This window comes from Camelus ferus, chromosome 17 (genome assembly GCF_009834535.1).
Source record: "Camelus ferus isolate YT-003-E chromosome 17, BCGSAC_Cfer_1.0, whole genome shotgun sequence".
In the NCBI taxonomy this organism is placed as follows: Eukaryota; Metazoa; Chordata; class Mammalia; order Artiodactyla; family Camelidae; genus Camelus; species Camelus ferus.
This window is the reverse complement of record NC_045712.1, coordinates 5157498-5175232: the sequence shown is the minus strand read 5'-3', so window position 1 is coordinate 5175232 and position 17735 is coordinate 5157498. Positions and strand designations below refer to the sequence as shown.

The following is a 17735-nucleotide window of genomic DNA, read 5'->3' as shown; positions in this document are numbered from 1 at the left end:
GAAATACAGAGTTGGAATACCTGCTAATAAATTCCATCAGGTCAGTAATGTCATCAATACCTTCTTAAAGTCCTTCTCGTCCATCAGAGCCTGAGTAATTCTATAATGCAAATTCCCCTAACAAAGTTGAAAGATACAAATAATGTTCAGGCAGAATATATTTTGAATATTCTTAAAGCTATTTTATAAAAAATTTAGTAAAAATATCAAACATTGGTATTGGATTTCAAATTCTGCACAGCTGTGACTTATGTTCCCAGTGTAACTGCATTGCTTCTTTAGGAAATTGATTCGAGCCTGGGAAAGAAACAATATGTTGAAAACTCACAAAGTCTCCTTTCCTACGTTAATTCCATTTCACTTAAAATTTCATTTGCTGGGAGTGATTCCAATGTGAATGGCTCTCTTTCCAATTTACAGTGGTCATGTTTGGCTTTTCGTTGTATTCGTGCCTTTTTCCCCACGTGGGTCTTGAATGGTTTATTTAGTTTGGTTATGTACTGAATAGACTATTTGCCAATCACATTAAAGAGCTTCACAATAAAACAAAAGACAGAGAATATGTATCCATCTAAAAATAGATCACAGTGTTTGGAGAAAAAAGGTTCCATGTCTATCAAAACTTAAAAACGAGTGACTCCTATGATTCAGAGCTTTAGACGTCTGCATAGAGAAATGTGCACAAGCATATTGTTGCCTTATTGATGTCACATAGCAAAAATACCTGTTGTCGACAATTACAAAAGGCACAAATATTTTTAAGGTTGTATAAGGATGCGTTACAGATTTTTCTGCAGGAAAAAGAGGACAACTAAGATTTGAAGGGTGTTGAATTTATTTAAAATGCTCCTATTTTTAAAAAGAATGCTTTAATATATTATTTGTAATGTTAAGACATTACATGGAACATAAAAATTTTTAAATAATGCCTTAAAATTTTTTTTTTTTAATATCAGATGTTCCAAAATTCCCAAAAGAAAAAATTGACCCTCTTGAAGTGGAGGAGGGCGATCCAATCGTCCTCCCATGCAACCCTCCCAAAGGCCTCCCGCCTTTACACATTTATTGGATGAATATCGGTAAGTAATGTTCTGTTCTAGCAATAAAGGGACATTTTAATTTAATGCATCGTGTCAGATAACATAGTGGGACCAAAGATAAAAAATAATACAAGGTTATCAATGTGGAATCATAGTTTTTTAAAAACTATATCCATCTGCAGTCTGCTCCAAGTCCTAAATATACTTGAAGCCACTAGAAAACAACTCAGTATATTTCTTGATTTTGCCATATCTGAAAAAAGTAGAGGCTGTTGATACGATCAAGTAGGTCTGTGATGGAAATACTTTTTATATTCCGAAGAACTTACCTTTGGGATATTATCCATGTCAGAGTTGAAGATGGCTTGTAACTATGTGTCTAGCCTTATATTTCTATTTTAATAATGTTGAACCTACTTCATACAATGACCCACATAGAAATAAATATTAACTTCTGTGTTAAATTTGCCAAAAAAATTTTACCAACTCTTGAGTTGGAATTCCAGCTTCTTGTAAAGCCTGCTTATGGCATGTATCTTAGCAGTGTTCTCTAAATGTTTCCTCTTGTGGCCCACGGAGAAAAATAATAATTATATAGTACTTGGAAGGAAGTGAAAAGTAGCTACTTTGGGCTGCAGCCAAATGTTCCAGACTCCATCCATCCTAGAATTTTCCAGACTGCATTCACAGAAGAGAGATTAATATCTCAGACACACTTTGGGGGAGATCTGTTTTAAAGAAATGTGATCCTAATGAAATAAAAGTAACAATTAGGCTATTATCTGAATTGGACCAGTTTAAGCCAATGCAGACCCATAGAGCAGAAGCAGAGTCCTGGATGGTAAGGAGAGGGAGGACGTCTAGACTGACTGTCCACCAGTGGACTTCTCTGGTTAACATTGAAAGGTGTGCTTTCAAGGGTTTTGTTGTGTTTTGTTTTGTTTTGTTAATTTCAACTTTTTACTATGACTCATTGCTTCTATAGGAAGACCAGACTTGAGAGGAATAGGGAGAGCTGACATGGAAAATAAAATGAATTGAAATAATATAAGAGAGGAAAATGGGGAAAAAAAAAAAAAAAGATGAGGCACAATAAAGGACAGTTGCCCCTTTTAATGACACAATACTTCTTTCCAGAATTAGAGCACATCAAACAAGATGAAAGAGTATACATGAGCCAGAAGGGGGACCTGTACTTCGCAAATGTGGAAGAAAAAGACAGTCGGAATGACTACTGCTGCTTTGCTGCCTTCCCAAGATTAAGGACTATTGTGCAGAAAATGCCAATGAAACTAACAGTTAACAGTTGTAAGTCCAAATAATTTACGGTCCCATCGTGAATGCGGAATACAAATGTGTTTGTAATTTTATTCCGGTTGAAGCCAGTTGAAGCTGAGTTGACGCTTTCCACCATTGTTTAGTTCAACTCTAGAGACTTCATCCAGATGAAAGAGACATCTGCAGCTGCACATCTACAGCAGCTCTGTCTCCTGCAGCCAGAGTCAAATCTCAGTTCATAGCACAAACGCATTTTATTTGCTGTCTGGAGGATCCAGTCATTTTTCCTGGGCAGAATACACAATGAAATTCCAGGGTTTTCTAAGCAAGTCTCAGGCTCTGAATATCTGTGATTTTGGATTAACCTGCAGGCTGAAAATGTGGGAGAAAGGAATAAATTCAAAAATAGAAAGAAGCAACATTACAATTTTTATCCTTCAGGCTTCTTTTGTCCTTCTCAGATTGGCAAAGTTATTTGAATTGCTTCTCTTTCCTACTTGATTCTGCAGATGCCAGTCTGGGTTCCCATGTTTGAAAACAGCCATTATTAGCGGGATAAAAAAAAAATAAGATTCAAAGGGCAGAGATAATCCCCAATAGTTCAGACTGAATAATTAGCTCTAGTAGAGTCAAAAGTTGGCATGACCACTCCATTGTCTAATTTGGTTCATGATTTTTCCATTGTTACGTGTAGATACCCTGTGCCAGGGCTTCACTGTGGCATCCTCGGGTAATCTCAGTTCTCTTTAATGGAGCTATAATTTATATCCTTTCCACCTGGATTTCATCTGTGGTAGTTCAAAATTAAGCTCATTATAAATAATTTGCAACTGTGTCCCCAAAGATGGTGTTTCTAGTGAAGCCTTGGTTGTATCTCATTTTGTAATTTTTCTAAGAGAAAACTGTGACTTTTCATTCTGTTTTGATGTCAGCATCTGCCGTTATGTTTGTGAATTCTTTTCTTCCATCTTTTTTTAATTTCAGTAAAGCATGCTAATGACTCAAGTTCATCCACAGAAATTGGTTCAAAGGGTAAGTTGATGACATGTAAAGTATTGACATTAATTTTCACCTATAGTGGCTCATTGTCAGGATTTGAGTTTTTTTTTTTTTTAAATACCTTCATGAGTTTATTAAAACACCAGTATTCCTAGTTAGGAAAATCTGTTAGCACAGAGGGCTCAGTTGCCTCCCATACCCATTAAATATATGCAAAAGGATGATATTTATAAATGCATAACTATACAAATATCCCCATCTACTTATAGGTGATTAACAGATAAATACATGCATACGTGTAACTATATTTTTAATGGAGTAATTATTCTGGGTCTTTCAAAATATCCCTTATGGTTGATCAGCAGTTTGATTCAGAGCTATAACATGAAAAAAGGAAAAAGAAATGGTTGGATGTCAACAGAGGCAGAGAAAGCATTGGGTTTAAGAAAGTTAAATGGTTATTTTCTTTGCGCGACCTCTCATAATACTTAATATGCAACTGTCCGTTGTGACTTTTCTGAGAAAGAATATAGTTTGCCGCATTTTCCAAACTCATCTGTCTCTGAAACTTTTTTGTTTGTTTGTTTAATTTTTTTCCTTAGAACATCTCTCAGAATTAGTGTTCTATGGAAGGTACCTCAGTAAACTTGAATTAAATAGTAGTTTCTTTTTCCATAAAGAAGAGAATGTGCAAATATGCATGAATGCAAAAAATATTCCTTTTATAATTGGGACCAGCATGGAATCCTCTATACTAACTTACATACCTGATGCACTGACAACATCGGCAGGGCTGGATGAGGGCTCCTCTGGGTGCACCCCCACTTTGAAAATGCTATGATTAAGTATATATGGCCAATATCATTTTCTTTGAGGTCAGTAACAAACATGTATTGATGTATCTTGCCAGCACTCAGTAAAAACCATTGCACATAATACATGTTTAACTGATTTTTCAACAAATAAACACGTGTGAGGAAGCTATAGCAAGGTATGCACGTCTCCCAGTGCCTTTCATTCGTCTATTCTGATTACAGCATGTCAGCTTTGCGTGTCATATCACGTTAACGCTGGATGTAAAACACAATTTGTGTTTTGGAAATGAAATAAAAATTTACATTGAAAATGGAAGCCCTCCTCATTTGCCATCATATTTGAAACATATTCTTAAAAAATGAGAAATGGAACTCTTCCTTATGCAGTTAAGGAGAGTGCTGGCTAATCTTTCCCGACAACAGCGTTTGTCTCTGAGGGACGGAGACTACGAGGCGTCACCTGAAAAGCCTGACACAGTCACACGTGCCGGGTGTCCACCACAGACGTCCTGAATCCCAATTTCTGGGTGCAGGGCTTAGGAAGCTGTATTATAACAGGAATCTTGTCAAATACTTAGGCATATTAAATTAAAGGAAAATATACATAGCCAAGAAACGTGATCAGGTATGATTAAAATGTAGAATGTAAAACCACAGACTGTCAGTAACTCAAGGGCTTTCGTCAGGAAACACATCTTCTTGAACAGTGTTAGAACTTCTGAATTTGAAGATGCAGTTTAAATCATAACCTTTATAAAACTTGATGCAACTCTGAAGGGCCACCAATGCTTCATGGTAAGAGTGGAGTCTGTTTAAATGGAACTATTTTAAAATGTGTGAAATAAATGTGTGAAAATATATTAAAATGTGTGTATAAATATACACACACACAGGTCCATATGGTTAAGTGGGTTTTAAGAAAGATTTAGTGCCAAAGGAGTTTAATTCTCTCTGTTTGGAAAAAAAAAAAAAAAAGAAATCTGAGACTTTTCTGTTCTGTTTTGTAGCAAATTCAATCAAGCAAAGAAAACCCAGGCTACTGTTGCCTCCTCCCGAGAGTGGCAGTGAGTCCTCAGTTACCATCCTCAAAGGGGACACCCTGCTGCTGGAGTGTTTTGCTGAAGGCCTGTGAGTAACTTGACTCCTTTTCATGACTTTATCCATCCAGTTCTGTAAAGAGTACGGTGTCAGCGAAGGTGTGCCTGCATATACCTTCTTAAATGATTTCTTAAAAAAAAAAATCCCGTTACTACGTTTCTGGAGAAAGTAATTTGCACTTCACTCTCCAGATTTCAGGCTGTGACTGAGATTGATTTATAATTAGGTCGCTCTGTCAGGTTGTGATAGTGTGAGTGGAGGTGACATTGACACCGTTCTCTCTACCTCAGTGGACAAAGGAAGCGGGGGGATTGCCGTCCTTTGAGCCTGAGGTTGTCAGAAGGCAGCGCATCACTACTGGTGCCAGGTTTTTGTCCCTCGGTTGTATCATCCTGTCCTGCTCCTGCTGGTTACGCTTTCTCAGGTTCCACAGAGTCCACTTTTCTGTTACTTCACTCTGCTGTCCTGTGCACACAGGCAGGTCCAGATCACGCAATTTAAGAAAGTTTCACATCAGACCTAATTACCTGCACATCTTTTACACCTGAAAAAGCAGTGCATTTTACCAAATCCTCCCAGAAAAGCCTAAGGAATCTTGGCTTGGTCACCGCTTGAAATAGCGACATTTATACTGAGTAACTACCGTAAGTCTATGTAAACAAGGACCGTCTCATTTACTGCTTGTTCATACAAGGTCTCCTGTTTCCTGTCGTCATCCTCCTGTGTTTACCAACGCAAACCCATCCCTGCCCTTAGGAGAACCGTGGGAGAATACATTCCACGTTTTCACACCAGAGTTTACATAGTCAGTTTGTAAATTGAGTTTTTATAGCTGGGCATCTGGTTCATGGACTAGGATTTGAAGTTCATACTCATTCATATTTCAGTGTATATTCTGAATGACTGGTTTTTAAATTGGGTTGTGGAGAAAAGGAGCAGGTTTTAATGGTTTTACAACCCCTATGCTTTGTGAATTTCTCTTTCCATCCAGCAAAGATACCTAGGTTGCTCATCTGTCTTAAATTGCCAGTGTATTGGTATACATGAATTAGAAGTGCAGTGATGTGGCCTCAGTTCAGAAGTCTGGTCTCTGTATTAGGTGAGGAGATGGAAGCCCCAGGTTTAGGTGGAATCACGTTGGTAACTGCATACTCTTTTGTTCTTCCTCATACGGGTTTAGAGTGTTAGAAAGTAAACTCTGAGAATTCATCACTGTTCTTGATTGACTCTTTGGGCAGGAAGAACATACCAATAATCCTTTTTTTTCCCCCCTATTTCCCACAAATGCCATAATTTACCTCTTGAGTTGACCGAGAACTGCCCAGATGGTTTTCAATATAGTAGAATGGCTCTCATGTGCTTTTTGGAAAAAGCAGTGTCATGAAGCGATGTAGACAAAGAAAGTGAACCTCAATATGTGTCATCCTTGGGACTTGAGGATTCCTGATGCCTTGTCTGAAGAGGTTCTCCTGAAGTGGTTTCTTACTCACAGTGGGTTGGGTTGGGAATCCTATCTGACCTGGTTCTCTTTCAAGTAAGAGTGATACATTGTAACATTTTTAGAATACTTGAAAATGTTTCTTGTAAGAAGTTTTGAATGGCAAGCCTTCTGTAGTAACAAGTGTAATTATACGTAAGACAACACTGTACTCTTCAGTACGTGTCAGGCACACTGTTTCACACTTCATGTGTTCATTGTATCCTCTCTACGGTTTATGACAGTTACTCCCGCTTGTAGGTGAGGCCAGTGTAGACCAGAGTGTTAAATTCACTTCTGCATGTTTAGTGTAACAGTGGGGGCTAGGATTCCATCCTGACTGTCTCTAGAACCCTAAACTACTCCTAAATTTAACTTCTTCACCATATTTTAGCCAAATGAACTGTTCTGTTCAGTAAAAGATGGGGCAGAAGAAAAAGGGAGAACAAAGGATGGCATTGCCCCTGAATCTAAAAAACAGGGATGTATTAGATACTTGAGAAAATGAGGAGTAACAATGAAGATGTTGATACTATTAATTAAAATAAGAAAACTTTTGCAGGGAAAGGCTGAGGGGTTTAGATTCTGTATATTCTGTGAGTAGGGTGGACATTGAGAATAGTTCAAATGACATTGTGAATTTCATTCAAAAGAGAAAAGTGTTGACTCCCCAGAAGAAGCACAGACGGTGAGTCCCTCAGTGGAAAGACCACTGCACGCGCCAACTCCCGCTCACTCACACCCGGGGAAAGCTTCATTAGGATTAAAGGCAATATCATGGCTTCCCTCTGCTGATTGTTGAGCTAAAATTTTCTCTCTCTCTTCTATTTTCTAAATTCATGAATTAATCCAGGTATGACTCTATTACAAACAAAGAAAGCTTAAGAACAGAAGTTGACCAAAGACCCAAACAAACATTTGACATGATGTCAAGGTGTATGTTTATGTCTAAAAATGGATTAAGCAATATTTTCTCCTTCAAAACTTTATTGTTCAAATGATGTTAGTAAATGTTTCTCAATTTTTTTTTTTTAAGGGAAAAAAAATTAGCAAGACTGTAACTGGCCATTCTTGCCATGATATAGATGTGTCCCTTGGTAGATTATGTCTTATGGTCTTATGATACTTCAGGATAATAATTTTATTCTGTTCTTTCAAGAAATAGATATTAAAGGATTAGACTAGTTTCCAAGGACTGGCAATTAAAAAAAAGATTTTGCAGACAGTGAGATGCTTGCACTATGAAAGCATAGACTCAGAAAAAAAAAAAACCCTCTTTATTTGGAGGACCTGAGGTCCAGAGCAGCCTGCAGTTTGGCAAATTGCCATTTTGACAGACGGAATGCAAAGCAAGTAGTTAGGAGACGTGGGCTGTTTGCCCTGTTGGGTGGTGTGCTCAGGAAGCCAGCAGCTGATGCACTGTCACAACTGCCTGTCTGCGCATCGCTCCTGTTTCCTGTAGGAGGCGCCATGTGCTCTGAGCCTGGTCACAGAAAAGGTAGTGCTTCAGCTCTGTATGGCAGGTACACCTGAGCCTCGGGCGGGGGTGGGGGGAAGACTAGATGTGTGTAAAGACCTTCATTTTTACTTATAATATTTGTTTTGTTTAATAACTGAATTATTTTAACCACTGCTTAACAAAACAGACAATTGAAGATAATTGACAGAAACAATTTGAAGGTAGATGTTCAGTTATTAAGAAGTAACTAAATAAGTTGGCTACAAGCATATATTCCAAGAATATACAAAGAAAAAGGATGGAAAAAGCCCAAATATAATAGAACACACTGATAAAAAGACCAAGTATAGTCAAATTCCAAGGTCTAATATGTCATTTATTACCCCAGTGACCTTAAGCAAATTAATTAACTTTTTAAACTTTAGAATCCTCGCTGGTAAAATGATAATAGTGCCCACATTTAGAACAAACTCATAACTTCCTGCATTAATGATAAAAAGAAGTATAGTGAGAAGGAGGAACATCATCAATAAAAACAACAGAGCTGTTTCTTCCACTCAGTCATGTACCCCAAGTAGAGAGGAGAGAAAAAAGAAATCATCCATCAGTTAAAACCAGCCACCGGTGTTTTCCACCTAATTGTTAAAACACGAGTCATAGAGGGTCCTTCTCTCCACTTGTCTGGTTTTCACGAGATGGGATTTTTCTGTTTTTAAACCCAGCTGGCCTGATTCCTCCTCCTTGTTTTCCACCCACCTAAGGTTAGAGAAATGTTACTGTTGGTGTGTGACAAGGTATCAATTCGGTTTTTGTCTTGTTTTTTGCTTTTATCATTTGTCTGTTTTGATTGAGTGGTCTAATCTTTGTAAGCAAGGGAGATTTGGTTTCTCTCTTCCCTGCACTCCCCACCAGGGCGCGGAAGCCTTGGCCAGCCAGGTCTGCGCTGCAGAGCCCACCTTGCTGTAACATGAGCAGATCCTAGGTCCAGCAAGAACATCGGGCCCCACATCTGAGCCCGTCTCCAAGAGCAGCTTCATTAGGCTTACAGGGGGTATCGTGACTTCTCTCTGCTGACTGCTGGGTCCTTATTGATCCTATTTTTCAAACTCATACAGGGAAGAGGGTTGTTATTTCTGGCCTTTTCAAACCACCCACAGGGAGATAGCACACTGAAAAATATGTTGTAATATTTATTTGGGTCCATTTGATACAGGAAAACAGGGAATGAGATGGTGGCCGTGTCCCAGGTCTCCGTCGAGTCCCTGGGTTGCACGCCTTCAAGTGAGGGTCCTTGGCTTCGTGCAGGAAAGAATTCAAGAGCGAGCCATAGTTGAGTAAAGGTAGATTTATTCAGAGAGATGCATATTCCAAAGACAGTGTAGGCCACCTCAGAAGGCCAGAGAGGCCCTGTGGCTTGGGGGGTGGGGAGGATGTGGTTAATGTAAAAGCAGACACACGCTTCTTAGACAGGGTGCGGGCCATCTCAGAACGTGACAGCAAGAGTCCATGAGGCGCGGTGTTGTTAGTCTTTATGGGCTCGGTAACCTCATATGCTAACAAAGGGAGGGTTATTCCAGCTACTTGGGGGAAAGGGCTGGGATTCCCAGGAACTGGGCCACTGCCGACTTTTTGACTTTTTGTGGCTATCATCGGAACTTGCATGATGCCTGTGGGAGTGCCATTTACCTTGCTAATATATTATAGTAAGTGTACAGTGAAGCTCAAGGTCTCCTAGAAGTCAAACCTCCCACTTCTAGGTCTACTGGGAGTTGAATTTTCCGCCATCTTGGTGTTAACTGCTGTGTCATTCCTTTGATGGTTGTGCCATGTCCTCTTCCTTCCTGTCTCACAATCATCCAGCCTTCATCTAACCATACCTGTTCAGCACGTACATGAACGTAGCCCTCTTAATGGAGGAAACAGAAGGTTTATGAGAAAGCAGACTATGACAGGAACTTGGAATAAAGGAGACTTGATCCAGTCCTGACAGTCACCACTGATGGTGGTGGCCGGTCCACACACCGGGAAGGCTGATGTTTTTCAGCGGAACTCTGGGTGCAGACCTGAAAGCAACACAGTGAAGGGCGTGTCCTGTGGTTTTCTTTATATTTTATTTTTCACTCTGAAAAATGTTTATTATTTATGTATTGCTTTGCAGACCAACTCCACAGGTTGAGTGGAACAAAATGGGTGATGATTTACCAAAGGGAAAAGAAACAGAAGTAAATGATGGCAATACTTTGAAGATAGAGAATGTCTCCTACCAGGACAAAGGAAGCTATCGCTGCACAGCCAACAATTTCTTGGGATCAGCCACTCATGATTTTCATGTTATAGTAGAAGGTACGTCTCCCGTGTTGATTTATTTTTCACTTAAAAAAAAAACTGAATTCATACTTGGAGTGGACCTCTAATGCATATATGTTAGAACAGGTTAGCTGTTTCAACTTTTAATTCTAGAGTGAGCAATGGAATATATTACACTTCAATTAATTAGGTTTGTCATTGACCCCACAAAACCACCTAAAAGGGACGGATGACAAGAAGGGATTTCATGTTAGGGACTGAATAGAGATAACTTCCACTATTTGTTTGAATAGTCCTTGAACCTAATCTCCTATGTCATCATACAGTGAGGGGAAAAAATTACTGTAATATATATATGATACTGCGTAATATGAACTCATAAAAGAGGTAGGCCTCGCCATGGAAGAAATACCATGATGGGCCTAGGAGGAAGCTTGGACTTTTGTTTCCCAGTCCTGTCATTAGCTTCCTGTGCCCTTGACTAAGTGAATTCACCTTCCTGTACGTCTGTTTCTTCACCAATGAAATAAGGGGACCAGACCAATTATTGTCTTAGCTCTTTCCTAGATATTTTTTGGGGTCCATATCTTGGGTTCACATGATATTCAATATATTATTGTGAAAGAAAAATAGACACTATAGTGTAAGTGTTACTTTTCTATCAAAAGGTGCAAAAAAAAAAAAGGTTATATTGAAGTCATCCCTCCCTAAGTCCAAGCCTTTTGATCAGCAGAGACTTGGCTATGGTTTGTTGTATTTCTGTAAATAAGTAGGCAATGATGTCATCATTTAAAAAGATGGGGAGTCGCAATATGTGGGTATCAGGGCTCTGCCTGCGAGGCAGGTGGAAGGGTTACCTAGTCATCCTGTGCATTTGATTGATGCAGACTATTTTCTGTGATTCTCATCACACTGAAGTTTCTATGTATGGTTTGGTTGACTGTATTGATCAAATTAATGAGATGATTACTGCATTTGTACTTACGTAGTCCTGCGTAGGCTTAAGTATTGAAAGGAACAGTCTCTTTCAGGGTTCCATTTACTGGTACTCTACAGCTTCCACTTGTGTTCCAGTAAAGTTTCCTTGTTAAAGTTTTAATTTGCCCAGGGAACACCTAAGTAAAGGCCAGATATTTTAATGAATGGAGAGAGAAAAAAAAAGACAACTCAATACAAATTCTATTCACAAGTAAATGTTAAGATAACTGTTTGAATCTTGCCGCTGTTTGGAATAACAGTGTATTGTCAAGATCTCTCTCTCACAATGTGTGAGATTAGTTAAGTTAGGAAGAATGGAAAAGCAAAGATGAGACTATCATTTCCCTTGGTTCAACAAAAGCAAAATCTGTATGGAAGAAAGCCCAATATTATGCGTAACGGTCAACATCTGTCAACAGAGATACATTCCTCTGTCCTTAAATTATATACTAAGAAATTCAGAGAGGAAGAGTTTGAGGGGTTTTTTTCTATATCTTTTAGTCAACATTTGATGCCTCTATGTAATTTGGCTATACTATGCAACAGGGATGTTTTCCATAACCCCCTGCCCCCCGCCCCAGCACACACATACTCACGAACCAGACATGGCTAATTGTTAGCTGCTCCTACTCCAAGTTGCTGACTATCAGAAATCCTTCCAGATGGCTGGAACATTGCTACGGTAGCTGAATATTTTAACAATCTGGTCATGGTTCTTTTTTGACTACAAGACTGAAGCTTTCAAAAGAATTGCTAGGATTGCAAAAAGAAAAAATAAATCAAGGATGTAAAATTAATTATGCAATTTAAAATGTTGACTGTAGGATTCCAAAGGATTATATAGGTATCCTGAACAAATTGTCCTCACTATTCATAAAACAGCTATTAGCACTATTGAGATGTAAATAATGTTTTTATGAGGAACATTTAGTCGTTTCTCCTTAATGAGAAACGACTAAATGTGCCCTCAGTTGTATGTTTTAGGAGTTTCCCTTCACACATGCAAGTGAGAAGCAAACTGAGCTCAGGAAGTCTTTTTTGTTACTGTTAAGTGTGAAAGCAGTAAATATATCCTTCATTAATCATATGGACAGATGCGTTCACTTTCATTCAATTTTCTTCTGCCTTCCTGAACCTTCTTCTTTCCCTTTCTTTGACTCTTGCTTGGAAACTCAAATTAAATAAGAAGGATTAGCCATATGGGAAAAGAGCAGTGTTACTGTGAACTTTGCAAATCTAGTCCATTCTGAAAACACCCACTGTGCTTAAGTAACAGCACATGTTTTACTGTATTCTGTTTGTGATATTTCTTTATTGCTAAGCACAAACTCTGTAATTTAAGCTACAGCATTCTAAATATGCAAGCAAACTGCACTTTCAAATCCTAGAATATGTATAAGCAAAAACAGCCAGGGTGTCTTGACAAGGCAACACTATCTTTTCTAGGAATCCATGGTCTAAATATTACACATTCAGTAAAAAGAGATTAAAATGGCATTTAAAACATTCTAAATCCAGAAATCAAAATATGACCACAATCCCATTTCAACTGATTATATGAAGTCCTGCTAACAATGTTCACGTTGTAAACGTTTGAATCCTTTAAGGCTTTTGAAATTTAGTAAGTGTAGTAGGAAACTATTCATGCATGACTATATACCCATAATTGTGTTGTATTTTAAAAGGATGTCATGAACTCAAATGCAATTCAGTCATTGATCTGCTTAAGAAAGCCTCCTTTTCAAATAAGAAATCCATTTCCAGAAAGTTGCAATTAAATCCAAATTTGATGAAGCTAATAATTTTTGATTTATTAATATATAATTATTTAGTAGAAATCTCTTACTAAGAAAATTACCTCTGTGTTGTCTGTTTTATAGGTACTGAATTTCCTGTTTTGTTTTGTTTTCATTCTAGTGATAAACATTTCTAATTAGCTTGCTTATTATATTCTAAATGTTCAGACATTTACATCTCAGTTTTCAGCAGCATGAGAGAAATTTATCACCTTGTTTTGTTATTTACAATTATGAAAAAATGAATAAAGTTTCAGCATAAGTTGTTTTCTTCAGTTACCATATATCTTAGGATAAAAGACTGGAATTCAGTGATGGTGTTTCCTCTCAGAATTTTCCATTTTAATCATTCTTTCCTCTCTGTTGAGCCTCTTTTTCCATCCTTTCAACTAGATCTCACCCTTCAGCAACAGTCGCATGTTCCAACCTTTGGAAAACTCTTTGTTTTCTGTCCATGCATGCCCTTAGCCTGACTTCAGCCACCAAAAATTCTGTTCCTACCCAGTGTCCGTCAGGCTCACGTGCATTCTATTATGAACAAGGTAGCCACTAGTTAAATATGTTCAATCCAGAAGTGAAGTTATGAGCTGGTGAATGACCAGAAGGCAGTGATTCCCTTCTAATCCAAGGCCCCTTCCTTTCTCCCTTGTGCTGTTTTCACTGGAGTCTCTGCAGATCAGTCATTTCAGTTTAACTCAAAATGACCCCCAAATGCATCTGTGCTCATTGTGTCAATGTCGGGGAGGAAGGAATTTTCCTCTCTGCTTTTGTCTTCTTCTGGCTGGTCTAAGGATTAAATTGACATGAGACACATTAACAGGAAACAATCAAACAAAAGTGCAATAACATGTATACATGTGAAAGAGCCAGGAAAACTGAGTGACTCGCCAAAATGGCCAAAGCCCTCACATTAAATACCATCTTCAGCTAAAGACAAAAGAGGATGTTTGGGACTTAAAAGGGAAGGACGGCATCTCCAAGGAAGACACGGAGATGGAAAAGCAAATGTTTGGTGCACAAATGTTTGCTGGGCTCTGTACAGACAATGGGACACAGAGTGGACTCTGATCTCTGGGCCCTGCAGTTTCCCCCACCACATCTAGCCCATATTCTTGGCAGATATTTCTGGTAATAGCTCTAGTCCAGAAATAGGCCTTCTATCTAAAGTATATTAGGCAGGTAGGAGGGAGGCCAAAGTTTCTTTCTACATCTTTTGGGCCTTGATTGTTTTCAGCTCAAAATAATCTGAATGCCAAAGAGATACTTTGGGGGTGGCAAATTTTGTTCCCCTAAATCAAGCAGAGGAGACACCAGAAAGAGAACAGTTCTGCTCTGGCTCTTAAGAGATAACAAGTTTAGTGATCTAGTCTACGGACCCCAGTGAGAGTCTCAGTCTGGGCTGGAAGGGAGAGCAGTGTCAAGACAAGGCCCAAGAATAAGATGCTTCTGAGCAAGACAGACTTAAAGTCCCTCTCAAATTGCATGTCCACGTCTACCTTCGTTCAGGACCAGCTTACCTCTCAGAAGAAACACATAGTAACAGATGTCCACATGTTTCTAAAGAAAGCTTATGATAAAGGATTAAGGTAAAGCTTAGGGATGACCCTAAGTGAATACCCAGAACTTCTTGAGTCAGTTGATAGATATTAGAGGAGCTTCGATTTGGAAGCACAGAGTGACAGTGGGTAAAACTATTTGGCCTTGGTTCCTGTCTGTGATCCAAATTAAAGAAATAGTAATGAATTAGAAATAACACAACATTTACTTTGGAGTCTGAATGCTGCTTACCCAGTAGGTTTACAGATCCCTGAAACAGCAAAAGTAGGGCTTCTTTTCCTGATGACCATGGGCAAATTAAATGACTTCTCCAAAGCTCAGTTCTCCATCTGTAAGGTGAAAGGGTTGGATATGATGGTCACGTAAGCACCCTTTACCTAAGATCTAACTGGTGGACCTTAATGCAGACCCTAAAGGATTAATGAAATTTGTAGGCTGAAATTAGAAATAGAAATCCTGATTATATTATTCATAAAGATTTAGAGAAAGGTCATCATTACATGATATCCTTTATTATTTTTTAATTGAGATACTATTGATATATTACATTTTTAGTTTCAGGTATATGACACAATGATTTGATATTTCTTTATTTTGCTAAATGATCACCACCGTAAGTGTAGTTCGCATGCATCACCACAGTTACATTTTTTTCTTGTGATGAGAACTTATAAGATCTACTTTCTCAGCAATTTTCAAGTAGACAATACAGTATTATTTCTTGGCTATAGTCACCATGCTGTATATTACATCCCATGCTCTCCTGTATTTTTAACAAGCTCTGAAAGCAGTAGTCTTAGTTTTCTGCTGTAAATATGAAAATTTTCACATTCATGGAGCTTTTTTCTCTGACTCAGATGTTTAATTCTATTGTGGTTATATGAAAAGACCCCCCCCCCCAAAAAAAGTAACGATATAAAAAATGCCAACACATACAAAAACTAAAACACTTCACCTCAGAGGATCATATGCAGTTTATGATCTGCACTGCTGCATTTTAAACTAAATGACTAAATATTTACAGATTGCAAATTGTGAACACAAATATTTAACTTGGAATTTAATTAAGTCCATACCCTACTGAATAATTACAAGGGCAATTTCTTTTGCTCAGACTTGCATTTGCCAGGGATATTTGTATATTTTCATTTTTCCTGGTGAATTTGTAGACATTTTCCCCCCATAATTTTCCTTTTCCAGTTTTACTCAAAGAAATTTGTTTAAATGACATTTTTCATTTTACACATATATGTATCTTTAAAGACTTTCCTTTTTGACAAAAATGGAAATCTGAAAATGTCCTGGGGGAAATAACCAAGCAACACTTGATGGGAATTACTACCTGCAGGTATTATGCAATTTTCTCTGCAATCAAATTACCCAAACCATCCACGCTTTAATCAGAATCTTTTATTCACTCCTGACATAGTAATATACTTAAGGTGACAAAACATGACAGTAATGTTTGCACCAAAGAAAAATGTCTCATTCTGTACTGAAACACTACTTAGAATTACAATATTGGAGCATTAGGGCATAGAAAGATACAAGTGATTTAAATACATCTTTTCTTCCATTGTTTCTAGAGCAAAAAAGTAAATTTAACTTATAGGATTCCTTGTCTTATCCCTTACCCAAAAAAAAAAAAAAAATTCTAGGCAATGATGTTTGCCAAATTCTTAAGACAGATAATTAGATTTGGACATAAAAATGCTATAAAGTCATTAATTAAGAAATCTCTAAAATAATGGTTGAACATTTTAATTTTATTAAAAAAATTTTCAAAATTATTTCTTGAATATCAGCCATTTTGTATGCCATGCTACAGCATGAAATAAGCTGTAAGCAGCACTTAGATAAAACTTAATGTGTTTATCCCTCCATTTTCTGTAATGACATGGATACTTCACCAGTAGCTAAATAAAGTGACTGTAGACAACTATTTTTGGTGTGTTGATTTTATTATACATGCTAAGATTCCAAATTACGCACACACACACACACCCTATTCCACGCGAAAAACAATGCCCATATCTTGCTTTAGAAAAACATTTGCCAAGAGCTAGTGTAAAACTCTTTGTTGTGTCTGCCCTCTGCTGGTGTATATCAGAACTACAGGCCTTAACCTTTTCGGACCTTCTGTGATCGATAAAATGCTGATGTGCTCTTCACTTTATTTCCAGAGCCCCCTCGCTGGACAAAGAAACCTCAGAGTGGTGTGTACAGCACTGGGAGCAGTGGTATCTTGTTGTGTGAGGCTGAAGGAGAACCTGAACCCACAGTCAAGTGGAGAGTCAACGGCTTCCCAATTGAGAGTAAGTGAAAACACCGATTGTGATGCAATGCTGAAGGCAGCGGTTTGCAGGGACGGTCAATGGTCAGACACGCTGGTTATGGCTAAAACAGAATTGCAAGTGGCTGGACTGTCAAGACAGACCTAACCAAGAAATCCAAAATAGCATGCATCTTGCAAAGCAATTTGAGTTATGCTTGGATTTATGGAACAGCCATAACTAATGTCTATTGGGCCATTCATTAATTTTATACATACACACACACACACACACACACACACACACACTCTCTCACACTCATAAAGGTTTAAAAATAAGGCAACTGAATGACATAGAGGATGCACCCAAGAAGGAAAGTCAGTTGCTGCGCCTTTCCCTGTCCCTGTGGTTGACTCAGTGGTTGGAAGGCAGGACTTCCCTGGGATCCAAGCAACAGTGACCCTTCACGTGGGCTCTGCTCTTTACAAGGATCTTCTCGGGCATGCCTGTCTGCATGATCTGAGAAATCCACAGGGCCAGAGAGACAGGGTAGGCATCCTGGTGGTCCAGAGACCTGGGGACCCCAACTAGGCTGTGCACCTAAGCTTGGGGAGATTGACTAACTTTGAGCTGCTCAGTGAATCTCCCCAGGCTTTAG

At 38.4% G+C, this 17735-nt stretch overlaps 1 protein-coding gene across 18 annotated transcripts in view; it reads left to right on the top strand.

Annotated features, from left to right (window-relative positions):
• Positions 1-17735, top strand: part of CHL1 (cell adhesion molecule L1 like) — a 184072-nt gene that overhangs the window by 118336 nt on the left and 48001 nt on the right. For 16 of the 18 annotated variants that reach the window (XR_004312000.1, XM_032458078.1, XM_032458074.1 and 13 more), the window contains 6 exons: positions 957-1079; positions 2178-2348; positions 3303-3350; positions 5140-5260; positions 10325-10509; positions 16988-17119. Coding sequence is in view for 17 of the 18 variants with exons in the window: in XM_032458078.1 (XP_032313969.1) it covers positions 957-1079; positions 2178-2348; positions 3303-3350; positions 5140-5260; positions 10325-10509; positions 16988-17119 (780 nt within the window). In the remaining variant the exon portion in view is untranslated. The remainder of the gene's footprint in view (positions 1-956; positions 1080-2177; positions 2349-3302; positions 3351-5139; positions 5261-10324; positions 10510-16987; positions 17120-17735) is intronic. The other 2 variants (XM_032458079.1, XM_032458075.1) reach the window with 1 other exon arrangement.